Source organism: Micropterus salmoides, unplaced genomic scaffold (assembly GCF_014851395.1).
Source record: "Micropterus salmoides isolate LMB-PRFRI ecotype aquatic unplaced genomic scaffold, ASM1485139v1 Ms_hic_scaffold_16, whole genome shotgun sequence".
Lineage (NCBI taxonomy): Eukaryota > Metazoa > Chordata > Actinopteri > Centrarchiformes > Centrarchidae > Micropterus > Micropterus salmoides.
The window spans coordinates 13,921,006-13,939,224 of NW_024040707.1; the positions used below are offsets into that span (position 1 = coordinate 13,921,006).

General features: G+C 41.3%; 2 protein-coding genes across 4 annotated transcripts in view; one reads left to right on the forward strand and one right to left on the reverse strand.

Annotated features, from left to right (window-relative positions):
* The first annotated feature begins 332 nt into the window (after window positions 1-332).
* Window positions 333-8,615, forward strand: LOC119905907 (periphilin-1). Of its 3 annotated transcripts, none has more exons than XM_038723282.1 (8): window positions 333-483; window positions 662-727; window positions 1,802-1,882; window positions 1,995-2,098; window positions 2,285-2,493; window positions 4,871-4,929; window positions 6,208-6,366; window positions 7,204-8,615. In XM_038723282.1, the coding sequence occupies exons 2-8, from the start codon at window positions 689-691 to the stop codon at window positions 7,384-7,386; spliced, it is 834 nt and encodes a 277-aa protein (XP_038579210.1). In that variant the 5' UTR covers window positions 333-483; window positions 662-688; the 3' UTR covers window positions 7,387-8,615. The 3 variants fall into 3 exon arrangements, with proteins under 3 accessions (XP_038579210.1, XP_038579209.1, XP_038579211.1); XM_038723283.1 differs by having other exon boundaries at window positions 369-468; XM_038723281.1 differs by having other exon boundaries at window positions 357-727.
* Window positions 8,616-8,747: 132 nt separating this feature from the next.
* Window positions 8,748-18,219, reverse strand: part of LOC119905906 (prickle-like protein 2) — a 37,689-nt gene continuing 28,217 nt past the window's right edge. Inside the window, exons 3-9 of the mRNA XM_038723280.1 lie at window positions 14,376-14,489; window positions 14,116-14,253; window positions 13,562-13,765; window positions 12,625-12,811; window positions 11,825-11,979; window positions 10,929-11,730; window positions 8,748-10,845 (exon numbers count right to left, since the gene is read on the reverse strand). Of these exons, the coding sequence (XP_038579208.1) occupies window positions 9,893-10,845; window positions 10,929-11,730; window positions 11,825-11,979; window positions 12,625-12,811; window positions 13,562-13,765; window positions 14,116-14,253; window positions 14,376-14,489 (2,553 nt within the window). The 3' untranslated portion in view covers window positions 8,748-9,892. The remainder of the gene's footprint in view (window positions 10,846-10,928; window positions 11,731-11,824; window positions 11,980-12,624; window positions 12,812-13,561; window positions 13,766-14,115; window positions 14,254-14,375; window positions 14,490-18,219) is intronic.

The window sequence follows — 18,219 nt, forward strand, 5'->3', positions numbered from 1 at the left end:
TTGATCAAATTTATTAGTCATTTAAAATAAACTGTAAATTTAATTTATTCAATTGTGTTCAATTTTTATGTATATGTATATTTACATTAAGGGAAGCCTTAAGATAAGTTATGTAATTGTTTAGAGCGAAATATTTTTATATTTTTTCGTGTAGTAAAATGCTAGATTAGCATTTTACTACCCCCCCCCCCCCACGATGACCTTGTCCCTTTACAGTTGATCATTTGTAAGTTCAATGTTATATATACTTTATATACAGTCTATGATATACAACCGTAAAAGGTGTAAACAGGTGACCGTCCGAAAATACGGCGGACTGCGCCTGCGTGTTTTCAGGAGAAGCGCCTGGTTCTGTTTTCGCTTTTGATCGCCTTGATGACCACAGTCTGAGTCTCGTCGGGCGGCGGTAGAAAAAGGAAGTTATTGCGGAAACCAGAGAAAACGCAGGTTGTTTGTCGACAACGTGAGGTATTTAAGTACAAGGTAAACCTTTTACATTGCAGTCTGTGAGATAACAAAGCGCGAGGGAGGCAGAAATGCAAATATTTCACTTTCCAGAAGTACCGACTTGATTAAGTTGATAGGTCGCGCGCGCTTCCTGGTCTGTTGGACGAGAGTGAAAGATAGATAGAAAACTAAAGTCAACATGTCATTCACACAGAGCAAACAACGCTGCGAACCGACAGACATGGACCATGCACGGCCGCAGGACACACAGCAGAGCAAGGTAAATCCGTAGACTGGGGAAAGCCCATTTCCTGGAAGTGAAGAGCTGGCACAATGCTGACAGTAGTCATGTGACCTCCCCCCACCTCCTGACCAAACATTTATATTTAATCTTTCATAACAGAGCTGAATCATTAACAAAAGGCTAGAACAGGACACCAACAAGAACTGTTGTTATCTCATCCATTAAAGTAAAACCACAGGAGATACGAAAAGTTAAATTTTAAGCACATGCAAGCACTGTCACACATGTATACACACATGCATACATTAAAAAAAAAAATATAATGATGATAGGGTGGTTCTGTATACTTTTGAGCACTAAACACGTTTATTTTCAAGAAACTGAGTAATATTAAGCTAACACATTTTATTTTACTGCAATTTCACAGCGTAATGACAGAAAGTGTGAGGTTGACTATTTTTGAAAACATAACATCACTGCTCTTAATACTCAAGAGTTTACTATTGGTCAAACGATATGGGTTTTTCAATGGCAGATGCCGATGCCGATATTTAGAGAGTTTATTCCATGCAGAGAACAATCTAATATACACAGTTATCTTAGCCAGTACCATGTTGTTGTAGATGGAAATTTTATTAATTAATGAAATAGGAAAATATATTGGGTTATGCAGTAGATTTGAACGTGACTATATTTCAGGCTCCAGTGAGCATTAAAACATCTAAATGTTTCTAAGAAATTTGCATTGAAGACATTTCTGCGTTATTTGTATTATATCTAGTGCTGCAACTAGCAATTTTTAAATTATAGATTAATCTGTCCATTAATGTTTAGTCTATAATATGTCAGAAAATAGTGAAAAATGTCCATCAGAGTCTGCCAAGGTCCAAGGTGACGTCTTAATATTGCTTGTTTTGTGTGACCAGCAGCCAAGAACCAAAACACATTCAGCTAGTAATTATTCAAAGTAGCAAATCCTCACATTCAGAGGCTGGACTATTAAATTAGATTTCAAATTAATAATTTTTTTCAGCTCTAACATTATTGTATGCTGCCTGTACTGTAGCCATAATAATTGTGATTAACGTGGTGCTTTCTTTCTTTCTTCAGGGCTCCACGTTGCGGCACAGGGAACACAGTGATGAGTCTGTCGACAAGAGGCCCACTGACAGCTCAGCGTCTCCCAGTCCGGTACGTCCTGCTATCAGATGTCTCAAATTGACATTTTTAGACTGTACAATTGCTCTGCTCTCCTTGTAAAGTACCACAGTGTGATGAAATTGTTTACCCCGGGTCCATTCAGGATGAGAAGAGGCTGATCAGAAGAGTGCGAAGTCCATCCAGGCCGAGGGCATGGCTGTCCAATTCTTACAAACCGAAGTTTGGAGGGCGAGTCTACAGACCGCGGTAAGATTGACAGGTCAAGAACAGGGAGACGTTTGTATTTAGTTTTTCCTCACAACGGGTTTTCATTTCACTTTATCGCAACAATTGACTTATTTGTTTATTTTTTTTACAAAATATTGATGGTGAGGTCGTGGAGTGACTCTGGCTGCTCTGAAAGCTTCTTTTTCCCCTTCTCAAATGATGTAGTTTTTCAAGGGATGACCACTCATTCTACAAACCTGGCTTCAGCAGCCAGAGGTACCACCACTTCAGCCCACAGGGTTACTCCCACCGGCGAGATCATTTTCCTCCAAAGCTTCACCACGTCCCGCAGAGGGAGAGGGACCACGAGAAGGAGGAGCGGTACGAGCAGAGAGAGAGCGCTGATGGGAGCTCACCTCCAAAGCAAAACACCTGTAAGTTTATGTCCGCAGCAGATGTCTGTGAGGAAAACACCAATAATACACATGATACTCACACCCCCTTCATCTCATTTGAACATTTATTTAGATATAAGGTGCTTCAAGACTTTGACAAAATGTTCACTATAGGGCCAATGCAACGTTCAGTACTATTTTAGACCACATTCCCTGTTTCAACATGACAGTTCCCCAGTACACAAAGCGAGGCCAGTAAAGAAATGTTTTTCTGAGGGGGATGTTGAAGAACGTGACTGGGCTGCACAGAGCCCTGACCTCTGCCCCATCCAACATCTCTGGCAATGGATACGATGGCCTCAGCTATTCTTTGTACTCACTGTGTCCACACAATCTCACTGAAACTCTTGTTCAGTGGCGCTGGCTTTGCACGATTTTTCATAGGCCCTATTCAGCACACTGTATTAAAGACAACTGGGATTTTATAGGCCAGATTTTCAAATGAGATACATTTGTAAGAATTTGTAAGAAGAGATGATGTTTCCCTTTGGTGTTACGGGATGTGTGAGGCTGCAGGACTTTCAGGACCATACCTAATGAAAGTTCAAACCGGGCCATCACAGATTTAATATAGCAAGCTATTTATTTAAATTGAATTGGTCCCTAAATTGTGAGGCTCTGTGGCGTCACAGACAAAAACGTTGAAACTACTGGAATATTACAAGAGTAAGGCTAATGATTTGGGTAATGAAAGGACAGCAGGGCCACATAGACAGGCCATACACAGCAGACCTTTTGAATTCCATCGTTAATGTTATTAGTAACACCTGTTGTTGTGTGCTGTTTACCTCCAGTATCATCCACACACACAGATAAGACATGTAATAGTAATTATGATAGATATGAGTTGCTTTGGTCCAACCCAGCCTTTATGATATGCTATGATATCTGGCTACTTGCTGTACTTCATATTTACCGTACATACATGAGTGGTATCAATCTTCTCATCTAACTCTCAGCAAAAGTTTGAACAACAATTTTCCAAAATGTCAAACTATTTCTTTAATTGCTGCATTTTTGGAACGTGATTTTTCGGTGGAAACATACTATTAACCATATTGTGTTATAATGAATCTGTGAGTTTATTTTCAGCTTTACCTTACAAAGCAATGAATACACCCTGAATGTGTAAATCTGTAAACAGAAGAACACGTGCTGCCTCTCTCACACACATGCGCAGTTAGACACAGTCACAGAAGCGCATATACACTATAATACAGTTTAATATGACAACACCACAAACCACAGCCTGAAAAATGGTCATTTATATAAACAAATAACCCCCGACACAGTCCCAACAAAACCAGCATCTTTTATAAAAGACCATATTTATACATGCATATACAGTATATTTAAATAATGTACTTAACAAGCTGTATGGTATCTTCTTGTACTTTATTAAATGACCATTGGGTGGCAGTATAAGGAAGCAGAGCCAGAAGCGTTCACATTTTCATGAACACTTTGCATTGCAAATATTTGGAGGGCATTTGCTCATCGTGGTATCTGGTGGTTGATAGGTAGTCACACTCTGGTAGCAACAAACCAGTGTTACATAATGCTGATCACAAAGAAGCTTTTCCTGGACTCAGTAGATGGATGATGTCAATGCTCTTACCACTGAATTGAGAGTAGTCCAGCCATTATAGTGTGTGTCTTAGTATGTCTCTTGTAAACTGTGTAATTTAGTTACAGGTAGATTTATTAGATACCTAGATTATTCGTCAGTGGGAAGAGTCTGGAAGTAAACATGAGGAGTTTAAAATTTGTTACACTTATGTTTCCCTGGTTTTAACACTAACTGGGAAGTCCATGTTTTTGTTGGTCTTTTTGCTGGTAATAAAGTAGTGTGTTGTTTCTAACAACTGAGCTGTTGGTACTGTATGTTTTTAAAAAAAATCTTCTCTTGCACTCAGGCACTGTATGTGTGCGCACACTGCAGCACTGTGGAGGTGTGTGTTTGTGTATGTGTGAATGTGGAACAGGTTTTTTTTGTGTGCCTGAGTGATGGTGCGATGATGGTGACTCATCGCTGATTTGTGTGTATATGAGAGTGCGAGAGAGAGGAAGAGAAAAAGAGAGGCAGAGACTAGCCAGCAGTATATAATGAGCTATAAAAAAAAAAACTATTGCTTCACATAGGAATACCGCAATCCAGCGTTTCAAGGCAAAATTCCAGAATATCAGCAGATTCTGCTTGAAGATATATTGATTTTTGAAAAAATTACAAAACATTTTTGTAACAGCAGGCTGAGGAGAAAGGGAGAATGATTAGGTGGCTTTAAACATCAATAGTGACCTAAAGATACACCTATAGATGTTGTTGTGTTGACCATGTGGTTTGTCTGTTTTCCAGCTACTAGAACTTTCCTACCAAGGTCCACTTCCAGCAGAGACAAGGACATGCAGTTCACTGTAAGTGCACATGCAGAAAACCTGCTCTGCTCTTCCCCTTGTCATTTTCCATTTTGTCATGAAAAATATAGTGGTCCACCTATTCCTTAAAAATAACCTTATATACTTTCAAAATAACGATTTGATGTAGGGCAGCACATTATGAATTGTATTATTGTGACCTGATTTATAAGAGCTTTGGACAGTTTTATGCTAATTAGCAAATAAATACATTTGAAGATGACCTTGATTTCATGTGCAATATGCACCCTGAAAAAATCTGGTAGAAATAAGGCCTGCAACTTAAACAATTATTTTCATTATCAGTTAATCGGCTGATTTATTTATTTGTGTGTTTATTGTAGATGCTGTTCTCGTTTGTTCATTAGACATGAGCTGATAGCAGAGACGGATGTAGCTATAATGCAAACGGCCCAGGTGCTGCAGAAAAGGCTTAAATCAAGTGGCCACGTACATTTCTTGGCTGACCTAAACACAACATAGAGCAGAGCAGCACATGGTGAATCACCGCTGGTCACTGCTGCAGTGAAGTTAAAGTGAAGAGAGGAAGAGGAATCAAAGAATAACTGGCTTGTTTCAGATTTTGAGTCATCTAATGAAGCTGTTTTATATATTTACACACATATATATCTATCTATCTATCTAATTGGGAAGTAAATAAACTATAACCCTTTTATTAATGCTTTATTAATAATTTACCAACATGTACAACTGCAGAATTGATGTTTATTAGAAGATGAGTAAATAAGTAACAAATTTTTTTTTAATAAAGCTAGCTGCTACAATTTATAAAACCTTTGTGCACTATGACTTATTAGGTAAGTAGTACCAGTTTTATTTTTGTGATATAACACCCCTATTGACTTCTTTTAATCAGAATCAGCTTTTTTACTTTATAAGTAGGTTTACACATACAAGGAATTTGCTTTGGTGTTTTGGTGCTTCACAATAAAAAAACAGAAAGTAGAAAAATATAAGAAAGAAATACAGAGGAAGTATGGTAGGTCTAGTAAGCCTAATATAAAATATAAATATATATAAAATTGCCATGTTTTGCCACTGAATACATATGCAGTCCGAACAGATTCTGAATTTATAATCCACTTGCCTCAGTGTTACAAGTTGGCATGTGGAACTTTGCGTTTAGTCATCTTCTGATCATTAGCAGCTCAGTCATCATCAGTGTTTGCGCCCATGTTTTTGGCCAACTGTCTGATTACTACAGTCCAACTCTTGTCCTGTTTGTTCTTTTGTTTTGTTTTTTCTTCCCTTTTGCAGGTTTGTCAGAACGACAAGAACCAAAGCAGGGAGAGAGATCACAGGGGGACCAAAAGCAAAGAAAGGGAACGAAGCAGAGACGGGGAGCTTCCTTCAACTGCGAGCCAGACGGTGACACGAGAGAGAGCCATCCAACAGAAGAGGAGAGAGATAGACGAGGTAGAGGAGTGTCAGTACACAAACACGCCATGGGAGAAGGGATAGTTGTAAAAAAAGATAGAGGAAGAGGAAAGATAAGAGAAGCTGGGATTAGAGAATAGAGTGACAGGGGAAAGATCTTGGAAGGTGCTGGGAGACATGAGACAAGAAAAAAAGATTTGTTCTCTGTAGTCTGAACATTAATTTTGAAATCCTGAGCCTAAGGCAACTTGAGTGTCATTACTGTCTTCACTTTGGCAAGCCAGACAAAGAAGGTCTTATTCATTGTTGACATGATTGATGGCGTTATTTATTTAGGTTAATAAATTGAGCAAAAACGCAAAGTGAGGCTGTTTATCCTTGCTCACCTGTATCACAAGAGGCTCCAACATGTGCTTTAATGCTGTCGTCAATGTGACAGACATCACATGAGGCTCTGCTCATTGGCTGTGTGTGTGTCTGTGTGTGTGTGTGTGTGTGTGTGTGTGTGTGCGCGCGTGTTTCCACCCACTTGACGGAAAAGATGACCTCTTGCTTTTCATATCTCCATGGTTGCAGGATTATAGAGTCAATGTGAGAAAGGCAGACTGGCAACAGGTAGCTAATGCAAAAAATGTCCACAAAACTCTGTATACAGGCACACACAATACTTGTGAACAGGTTGCTTGTGAGTGGTTCTGCGGATTGTTAATCCATTCAGCGGTAATTGGAAATGCTTGACAAGACTTCTCACTCGACTCATTTGTTGTGCTCTCTCCCTCCAACACTCCCACTTTAACTTCTGTTTGGTGATGTTTCCCCCTCCCTCTCACTCTTTGAGTATTTGCCCTAAAACCAATGCATGTGTGTGTCTTACAGATGTACTATCAGGAATGTGAAATGTTTGGCCTTGTGGCAAAGATGCTGATCGCAAAGGATCAGTCCCTGGAGGGTCCCATCCAGTCCTCTCTGCAGGAGAACCTCAGGGACATCGGCAAGCGCTGTGTGGATGCCATGGAGAAATTTATAGAGGACTATGACTCCAGGGAGCTGTCTCACTAATCAGACACACACGCATCATGCCGAGCATAAATCCCACTGGTTAATGTTTTGAGAATGTGATTTCAGGTAACTAAAGGCTGCTTTTGTATATTATTTTTATGTTTCATAGTAGATGTAAAAAGCTTGTACATTCCTGCGTGCAGCCTGGACAAAGTCGCCCTCTGTGGCCAGCCTTATGATGAGCACTGAGCAACGCAGGTGATCTGGGCATTTGGTAATGCTTCTAATTTTGAGAATGGTGATGATGATCCAAAAATACACTGGTTGTATTATTTAAAGTGTCCTAATGAAGAAGTCAAAAATACATTTTGACATCTGTGTAAAGTGCTGAATGTTTTATGCACTTGCTTTTCAATAAATATATTTTGTATTCAGATTAAACATCTTGCAGTTAAAAGTTGTTTCAGTGACTCATTCAAGGCTAGATGGGCAAGACAAAATCCAGTTGTAGCAGGAACAACCTTAATGGGTCAGTAGGGGACCGGGCTGCATGTTGTTTAAGTTTAGGGTTTAAGTGCTAAGTTAAGTTAAGACTTAAGTGCAGGTTCCTTCTCATGTTTGATCCAAAGCCTGACTGATGCATGAGCATGGCCGATATTGGCTTATCGCACTAGAAATATCAATATCAGCGTAAATGTCATCTGAAAAATAGCAAGAAATTGCAGCACCGAAATACCAAAGATGTCTTTGAGGTTATTCAGGAACACACCAGAGTGAAGGGAAGTTTATTTTTCAACGGTAAAATATCCTGCTCTGTACGTATCTTAATCACAATTCAGTTTACTCATCAAGAGGATTCCAACTCAGCCTTGAAAACAGACTTTTTGCTATATTTAACACAACCCTCCCCTCTTTAGCTCTGTTTGAGATACTGTCCTCATCTGCAGGAATAATATTCTATCCACATTGGAGGCAGTTAACACCACAAATATTTGAAAAGTCTGTTCTTTACTAAATAGGCTGCTAATTGTTATTTTTGGGTCTCAACAGCCATGCCTTTGAATTGGACAGAGAGCAAGTTTATACATACTGTACATGACTATTTTCATTGTTGTTTATTGTTGTTTTTGCTAAGATACAGTAGCATTCTACTTTGTGTTCTTCCTTCCAGTAGGGTTCAAACTCTCAACACCTTTTGTCCATTACAAACATTTTGTACAGATTCAAATTATCCAATGTTACAAATGTATTTTCCTGCATTTTGAATATACATGAATTTTATCTTGATATATTTTCTGGCACAAGTACTTTGTATTTTATTTTGATATATTTATTTGAAGGAGTATTTGGTAACAGGATACATTTTGCTGGATCTTCGCCCATCTCTGGTCACAACCTCAGTACAACTTACAGAATACGAGTTGCTGGTTATTGAATGAAGTACACTTTATTTTCAGTATGAGACAACACCAACAAATTAACATGCAAGTCTCCCTATCTCTACATCATGTTATACAAATAATGATTCTTTAGTTACAAAATATATAAATATTTAAGACCATATGTACATTACATTTACATTACTACATCCATTACTTTATTAAGTTTATTACTATATATACATTTAACAGATATTATTCTTTAATATTATCATCATTATTATTTGCATTATTATTATTATTGTCAGCATTAATATTGTCATAATTATTCTTAATCATCTATAGGTAACTCAAAAAACAAAGCATGTTGCAGAAGAGAAAACGGGACCATACCTGACGTTACTGTGCCTGAATGGTCAAGGAGCAGAGGCTGTCCTTGGTAAAGCATGGAGAGCTGGCTATGTAGAGCACAAAGTTCAACAGACTATTTGTACAAGGTGATAACAGGGCTAGCGAGCCAACACTATATTCCAGCAGCATTTGGATTCCACTGAGGTAAACAATGACATAGCTTGGAATCTAGCACGTAACTTTCACTATCCCAACACAATTTCTGGTTTGTCCACATAGAATAAGTTTTACTGCCCAAGGCTTGGATCACTGAGCTGCAGCATGAACAGTCAGATCGCTGCACTTTGCCCAGTTTTACTTCCCTTTTCAAACTGTAAAGGAATTGTTCAAGCTCTCTGTAACATGGATACACGCACAGACACGCACACACATCATATTATTTACCTCAACCACAGTATATTTAGTAGTCGAATTCATCAGTGCGTCCTGGTACCATCAGAGGAGTTGATCTCTAGCACTGTAAACATTTCTGTTGTGTAAGTCAGCTGAGCTTCCTCTTATGATTAGATCATTCTGTGTAGGTGTACACAAACACTACCCAGTGTAGAGTTGTGTAAGCTCACAAGCACATAAAATAGGCCTTTTCTCTCTTCAACCCCAACACACACACACACACACACACACACACACACACACTATTCACTGTCAGCTGTCTCACTCTCACCTTCCCACTCCCTCTCTTCCACCTCTCTGTTGCTTTAACCATCTCCTTACCTCCCTCTCTCTCATTTCTTTCACTCTCCTGCTCATCCCTCACCATCTCATTATCTCTATATCTAGGAAATTATGCAGTTTTTGCTCTTCCTCCTCTGGCGGGTGTGCAGCTGGCCATGAATCGGTCCGTGCAGAGGTCCGTGATGGCCACCTATCCCAGAGGGGCTGTAGCGATGGCGCAGCTCCTCGTTGTTGATGTAGCACAGCTGCACAGGCCGAGGGATTGGTTCACCCAGGAAATAACCCTCATCTCCCTCAGACTCGGAGGAAGAGGAGCAGCTGGAGCACCAGGGGTCAGCAGCCTCCATGTACCCATCGCCCCAGCATGGCCCGCCCAGCCCCGCTGGTTGCCAGCCAGCATTCTGCAGGGTGAGATCGGAGGTGGTGCGGGGGCAGGGCCGGTGGGGCTGCTGTCTGCACCCACCTGGCTCCAGACCAAACAACTCCCGAGCAGCATTACCAGAGGGGAAGCGATCGTAATCCTCCTGGACGCGACGGTAGGGCAGCTCTACCATTTGAGCAGGCCGGTCTGCCACCAGGTGCAGGGCATTGTCAGAGCGGGAGCGGCGAGAGCGTTTGTGGTGGCGGCCACTGCGGTGCTGCCCATTACCATGGTTTCCGCGGTGGTGTTTACGACGTCTTTGTTGTGGCTGCTGTTGCTGCGACACGGGTTCCTGACCATTGATGCGTCTGCGAGGCATTCTGTCGCTCATGGGAGCCATCCGCAGGTTTCCACTGCTGCCCATCACCCCAACACGACCTTTGCCATCAAAGCCCAGCGGCTGCGGGCCGTCCCAGTACTGTAGCGGGTAGCCGACTCTCAGTGGAGCATACATGTTATTGTTGTAAGGGCGAGAGGAGGACAGTGACTCAGTGCTGTGGAACTGGACTGAGGAGCTGAGGGTGCCCATGTTGCTCTTTTCAGATACGTTCACACCCGAGTCTTTACTCAGATCCGGCATGGAGAACCTAGACAAATGCTCCTGACGTTTACTGCCCCCATCCAGAGAATTACCTGTTGCAACCATAAATGACATGTCACATTTTAATTCATTTGGCATTATATCATATTATTTCATACCGTATCATTTACTGTACCTGTAGCATTGGACATAGTAAGGGAGTCCATGGATCCACGAGGAGTCTGTTCTAGTGGAGTGAGAGGCTCATTGAAGCTCATTGCAGTGATGGGGTTCCTCCTGGTCAGTGGGGGTCTGCCATCTCTCTGGAATCCATGCAGGCTGATGCTCCTCTTGTCAGAAAAGCCCTGGTTCTGGCTAGACATCTCATTGAAGCTCATCTGGGTGCGTAGCTTGTTGGGCCTGAACTCGTCCTGACTGTGGTGGGTCCAGTTTTCATTAAAAGAGTGGCCCCTCAACGCAGCCATAGGGGTCCTCTTAGCGTTGCCTTGTTCCTTACCCCAGGAATCAGGTCTCTTCACTGGGTTGGCAGGACTCTGAGCTGGGGGATGAGCGTTTGCGTTGGGATTGTAGCCCTGTCTGAGGTTACACTGACCCAGCAGATGTATAGGCGCTGGCGTAGGGGAGGGCTCCCGCTGGGGGCCCTCATAGGCAGCCGGAACGTAGGGGTCATCCCGACTCATCCACACCTGGTTAAGGCTCGGGGCACGGCTCGGAGTGCGGCTGGGTGTGCGGTTAGGTGTCCTGCTTGGGGTCTGGCTAGAGGAGAGGCTTAAACGATCCATCTGAATAGAAAGGGGGTCGCTTTCAGCAGACAGACGGTCAGGCATGGGAGGAGGAGCCGACTGGCGGGCCTCGGCACTCCGCCGCTCCTGCTCAGCATTCCTGCGCTCCTTTTTCCCAATCTTTGTGCTGTGGCGGGATTCACGGGAACGGGCACTTTGGAAGGCGGAGTCTGAGGAGTCAGACTCATCTGGATCCTGATTGGTTCAAATAAAACATATTAGTACAATTATTAAACTGCTAATATGTAAACATACTGTTATATTGTAATCTAAATTTTTAGTTACCCACCTGTCCAGCGCTGCAGGACCGTGAGCAGAAAATCTGCCCCTGCTTTGGCAGGAAGGGGCGGCCCAGTAGAGAGCGCTTGCAACGGGCGCAGCAAAAACATTCCTCAGTCGCGTGCCAGTGCTGCCCATCATATGTCATCTGGCCTTGGTCAATGCCTTTGGAAAGATGAGAAAAACATTAACATAATTTCACATCATCCCAGAAACAAGTTTATTAGTAAATAGCCTTAACTGCCTAAAAATGGTAATGTAACGACAGCTATCTCTACTATGAAAATGTTATTCTACAAAGTCTGTGTGGCCAATGAACACGGCCTACAATCTGATTTTAGCCATTAGCCAGTAGGTTATGCTCATTTTTGCCAGATATGCCTTTTAGTGCTAAAATGGAGTTAATGCATAAACAGAGCTCCTAAAATGAAAACATATTGGATTCTATGCCCATGCTTGATCACTCGATTTGTAAGATAGCACGACTACATTTCACCAACCCTGCTCCCCAGCTAGGGGAAGTAATCATCTTTCACAGCTCCCATCTGGATACAACACGGGAGCATCCTCTGAAACACACTCCTTCACTGTTACTGGAGCTTGGGATGATAATAACCATCCACATCTCACTGCACTGACTCCGCCTCTCCACAGCTGTGGCACACAAGTCTCACAGAGCTGATAACACCCACACTTACAATAAATAGCTGTTAGAGGTTTTCTATGATGTTAGGGTAAGAAAAACAAGTCAGTGTGTTGTGGTAACAGTTCATATGTGTTAGAGGACAGCAGAAAAAAAAACTACAGTACCTATGTGTTCTCCACATGCGTCACAGTACTCTGCATAAAGGGACTCGAAGCAGTTGCAGCAGTGTGGCCGTCCGTCCTTCATGATGTATCGCTGGCCGCCAAGGGTGGTCTCACACTCGTAGCAACAGAAGTGCTTCATGTGCCAGTGCCTGCCCTCTGCCTCAGTGCATTCATCAGCAAAGATTATCTGCGTGAACCATACATTACATTCATCAGCGAGGATATTCTACACAGAGATTCCATGAAATTGAATGGAGAATGAGTTAAGTAAAATGAGTGATGAATTTGAACTGGTTTTAAATTGGTTCTACACGTCTTTACGGAGATGAATTGTTGCTGTTGAAGAAGAAAAATCACATTCTCTTTTCATTATATTCTTATGTTACCCCCAGGACAGCGGTACATGTACATGGGTTTCCAATTAATCCAATGGAACTGATGATCTAGGCATCCTACCGTAATGTCTTTTTATTACATTTAAATATTATAAATATATTACTAATTTTAACATTTCAAATATATCCAAAATTATTGTTATTATAAAAATGTCTTTACCTCACTATCCTCCAATGTCATCAGCTGTCATATCAGATAAGCATGTTATGTCACTTATACGGAAATATTAATGAGCTAAAGAAACACATAATTTGTATCAAATAAAAATGTCCCCCAGTGGAATACAAGTGGGCACCTGGTCTACTGCATTTTATACAAACAACTTCAATTAGTACACAGCACTGTGGCCAGAGTTATTATTGTTATCTCAGGCCTGCTTGCCACACATTATGGTTAGAAAACAAGCAGACATTCTGAGACACGGCAAGAATACTAAGAAATCTTTTCTCTCCAGACCAGTTTTAACCACATCCAAGTCCCTGAGCTATGAACCATTCAGCCATTTCCAACCGTGAAGGGCTCCAGGCCCAGACAGGCGCACCTCATCACAGGCACAGCAGCGGGGCTTCAGCCTCTCGGCATGGTGCCGGCCACAGAAGATCTTGCCATCCTGGTAAAAGTAGATGAGATCCACCAACAGTTCCTCACACATACTGCAGACAAAGCAGTGAGGGTGCCAGCATTTTCCATGACCTGCCCTCGCAGCAAAAACCACAATGTCCCCTCCATTTATTTGACCACCACACTGTAGGAGAGGAGAGGAAAGGAAATAAGAGAAAGCAAGGGAGGGGAGGGCAAGGGAAAGGAGAGAAAAAGAAAGAAAGAAAGGGAAAAAATATGATCTGAATTATCTTTTCAAGATGAAATGTTTTCTACTAACGGTTTAACCTATCTGATAAAATATCAAAAAGAAGCCCAGGCAAGAACAAAATGAGAATATCATTTTAATAATGGGCTGAATTATACAGATGAAATAGAAAATGCAATTTCTTTAGACAGGCAGAAGCCTTAAAGCTTGTCGGGTTGGCCATTGATAGCTTTAATAAGTGAAATGGAGGACAAGAGGGCAAAAGGAAGGCTAGTTGTTGATTTTACCTTGTCACAGATGGCCCCAGTGATGGTGAGGGGGAACGGACGGACATTGCCCCTGCCCAAGTTGTCCTTCTTCCGTTGGTTGCTGAAGAGCTTAAGCTCTCGTTTCTCCTCCTCATCCAATGCGTTACAATAACGCACCTGAACAATACGCTTCATCATCAGGCATCATCATAAAAACCACTGGAAGTCATAACAACAAAGATAAACTGTTCATGTATAAATGCGAAATTATCTGTGTTGTTCCCCCTTTTTTTTTTTACCTCATTGTCATGTGGTGGCAACTGGTGAAGCAGTTGTTTGATGCGATATTTCTCTCCAGGGCTGTTTATATAGGGGACCTTCTCTTCTGGTAAGGAGTTGTAATACTGATGCACCTGAAAAAAACATCAAACATATGTTTGCACATATATTTTTTAAAATAGATTTTTTGGCCACTTGGTGTCAGCGGAAACAAACTGTAGGTATCCAACGAAGGTTAAAATCAAGGGCAACTGGACTTGGTTGAAGATACTGGAAGACGTTTCGTCCCTCATCCAAAGGCAAGAACAAACTGAGAATAGAATGAAGAAGACTGAAGAAATCCTTTGGATGAAGGACGAAACGTCTTCCAGTATCTTCAACCAAGTCCAGTTGCCCTTGACTTTAACTTTGTTGGATAACTATGACCTGGATGACTGAGAATCTTCATAGACAAACTGTAGGTAACACTTACATATCATTATGTATAGGCCTACTATGGCAAACCTGTTAGCAAACAGTTACCTAAACATTCAGCAAACAAGTAACATTAGAATTTAGTTAAAGTCATGTTTCTGGCCACCTGATGAGGGTAAGTTCAATATTCACTCTCCTTTTAGCTCTGTTTTTGGTCTCCGCTGATCCTGACATAAATCTGGGTCTTTAGCTGCTAACTGCTGCAGCATGCTAGTCGCTAACTTTGTCTATCCGCCGTTTGGTGCTGGGCATGGTGAGTACAGTGGGTTTATTAAAGCTTTTTCACTGAAAACAGCTGCTTCATCTGGTCCAAAACAAGGCTCACAAAAGCAGTAAGTGTGAACCAAAACAGGTCATTTGTGGCTGGAAAATAAAAACAGATGCTCAAACACTCCGTAGAGCTGACAGGAACTGCAGTTGAGTGATACGTACGTTATGTGATCCATTCTTAACATAAAAATATTGATTACAGCTGCTATAAGCATGATAGAACTAAGTAACACAGTGGTAACTGAGTCATATGTCCATCATGCTGAGTTAAATGTAGTCAGTTTACATAATGAGATTTATCTAATCAATTCATGGTGACAAATCCACCTAAATTATCTGAAATTACTTTCAAATGAATTTATCATAGTCTTAATGCCTATAGAATTTGGTTTTGTTTTGCTCTCCACCATCACTGCTCTTGGGAAAGAGTGTCTGGAAATTAGTGTGTGGCACAATGAACATTGTGCTGCTGCTGCTGCTGCTGATACAACCTTGAGTAGCATCAGGTTCTTTTGAACAGCTAATATTCACATTGCTTAAGGGAAATCTCAGTTGCCCATACTAGTATTGCAATTAGAATTAATGATGCAGTAGAACTAGGTAGTCATGGCCAAAACCTCTTTTTGTATTTGCATGCTAGCGGGTGAAATAGAGAAAACCTTGATTGGTGTTGGAGTTGTAAACTCTCAACGGACGGAGAGCAATCTTGTCACTTGTCTCTGATTTTCAGAAAAACAGCCGTTGACAAAAAGCAGTGTAAAGATCTATTTTGCAAAAGTTGTTGTGATACAATTTACATAATCAGAGTGGTGGAGAGCATCTCTGAGTACTGCCCCTCTATAACCCACCCATTTGTTTTATTCTATGCCGTGGAGGGTGACACCGAGCCTTAATATGCCAGTCAGGGCCGTTTCAGATGAGGAACTTCTCTGCAGAAACTGCCCCTTAAGAGGAGAATAACGTGAATATTGATTACTTAATTAATTGTTTCTAGTCTGGTGAAAAATGTACAGAGCCCAAGATGACATCTTCAACAGTCCAAAATCCACAAAGAAAACCAGGAAGTTTCATATATGAGAAGCTAGAATAATTATGCGATAATCTAAATTGTTGTCATTTAATTTTACGTTGCTCGATTAATCAATTGACTATTAGTTTTAGCTCTGTTTCAACTTATGGGAAGCCTTATCTTACCAAATCTTGTATTCTCTTAAAATAACTTCAATTGACACCAGATACTATACAGCAGTTAGATAATGAAGCAGGATAAAGAGGAGAAATATGCCTTTACGTTTTGTGTTGCAACAATTATTTAGATAATCTTTTATGAATACAGTTACTATCTGCTATTGGGTCAGAAGATGGTCAGTAGTAGATAGTTCAGCCAGGGGCACCATTTTGTCAGAAACTTGGGGAATCAAACATTTCAACAAGACAATCCTGACACACATGAACCTTGAAGTGGAATTATGCTCATTTTCAGGTTCACAGTTTTATATAGGGGTTGTACCAGAACAGGTTTCATATTTTTGTCATACTGCACATTGCTGAAACTCCTCTTTTCACCCAGTTTGTTGAACGCTCCGTTTTGGCTATGGAGTGATGCATCTAACCTCTGAAAGATCTTTGTTGGGAGTTGCACAGACACAGTTCCTAGTTAAGGACTACTAGCCAATCAGATGCAGAGTAGGGCGGCCCTGAAAAACCAGTAAACACAGCTTCAGTTCTGCTGTGTATGTTCCCCTAACCAGCTTAGCAACATAGACTGGAGCAAGAGTTTCAGAGTGGTGAGTTATTAATCTGTAACAAATGTATCTGTAATCCATAAATTAACGGAGTTCTGTCTCTACATCACAGTAACAACTTTATGTTCATTGTCTGCTTGGAGGGTAGCTAATGTTTGGAAGGGAGAGGAGTGGCAGCAGACAGACATCTTGTTACTGTGTGCTGCAGCTCAGTGTGTTTTTCCACCGGTGTTTTTGAGGGTGTGTCGGACTAGCCGCTAGGCGACCATTATGACGCGTATTTCGCTGTGACGTCACAGGGATCAAAGGGAAAAGGCTGGACTACAAACGAGCTGTTTTCAGGCAGTTCAGAGCACTGTTTTCTGTGGGAGATGGGAACTCCCTTTGGGGTGGACTTTGGGCTTTTTCTCTTTGCAAACCTATTACATGCACAAAAAAGGTATATAACTATATAACTAATATAATATAGGGAAAAAGCCAAAACGCATAATATGACCTCTTTAATGGGGCAGCTGTGGGCAACAAGGTTGCCCGCTAATCAGAAGATCGGCAGTTTGATCCCCCGGCTCCTCCAGTTTGCATTTTGAAGTGTCCTTGAGCAAGATACTCAAGCCCAAATTGCTCCCGATGGCTGTTCCACCAGTGTGTTTGTTGAATGTTAATTTCTGTTTCTGATGAGCAGTTTGTACCTTAGCCTCTGCCATCAGTGTGTGAATGTGACTTAGTGTAAAAGTGATTTGAGTAGTCAGAGGACTTGAAAGACGCTGTACAAGTACAATGTACAACGTAATAATAATAATAATTTGGAGTTCTGACTGCCCTAGGTGAAATGGTTATTTTCTTTTAAAATGCAAGTTACATAAATGAAATTGTGTAGAGAGAAACACAAAGTGACGTGGCTAAAAATCATTACATTCAAGTCCATTGAAAAAGCAACAGGCAGCTACAATTGCCGGCACCCCCTGTTGGATAAGAGAGGCTGCAAGCTCTTTCAGTATCCTGTCAAGATGGCTGACTCGAGAAAATGACTGTGATCAGCCCAGCCTGTCATCTGTTAACGGAGCACTAGGAGGAGCTCCTTAGGAGCTCTGTTTCATCAGAGTGCTGACCTTACTAAATAAAGACACCATTTTTTATACACAATATAGTTGTGTTTATCTTATCGTCAGAACTGATGAAAACCACAGACAAAACTGAAACATCATGAGGAAATATCTTTCTCTGGATGTGCACAGTTAATTACATTAGCTTAATCATGTATGCAATTAAAAGGCATTTAAACTGCAGATGAGTCCAGACAGGCAATTGTGAAACCTGGACGTATTTTCATTTAGATTCATCCAAACATTCAACTCAAATTACTTCCATTCCTCTG

Excerpts from the sequence above, each read along its gene's own strand:
- LOC119905907 (XM_038723281.1), top strand. The coding sequence starts at position 647 with ATGTCATTCACACAGAGCAAACAACGCTGCGAACCGACAGACATGGAC. Across the intron at positions 2,099-2,284 it reads GGGCGAGTCTACAGACCGCG|TTTTTCAAGGGATGACCACT; the intron begins GTAAGATTGACA and ends CAAATGATGTAG. Across the intron at positions 6,367-7,203 it reads AGAGGAGAGAGATAGACGAG|ATGTACTATCAGGAATGTGA; the intron begins GTAGAGGAGTGT and ends TGTGTCTTACAG.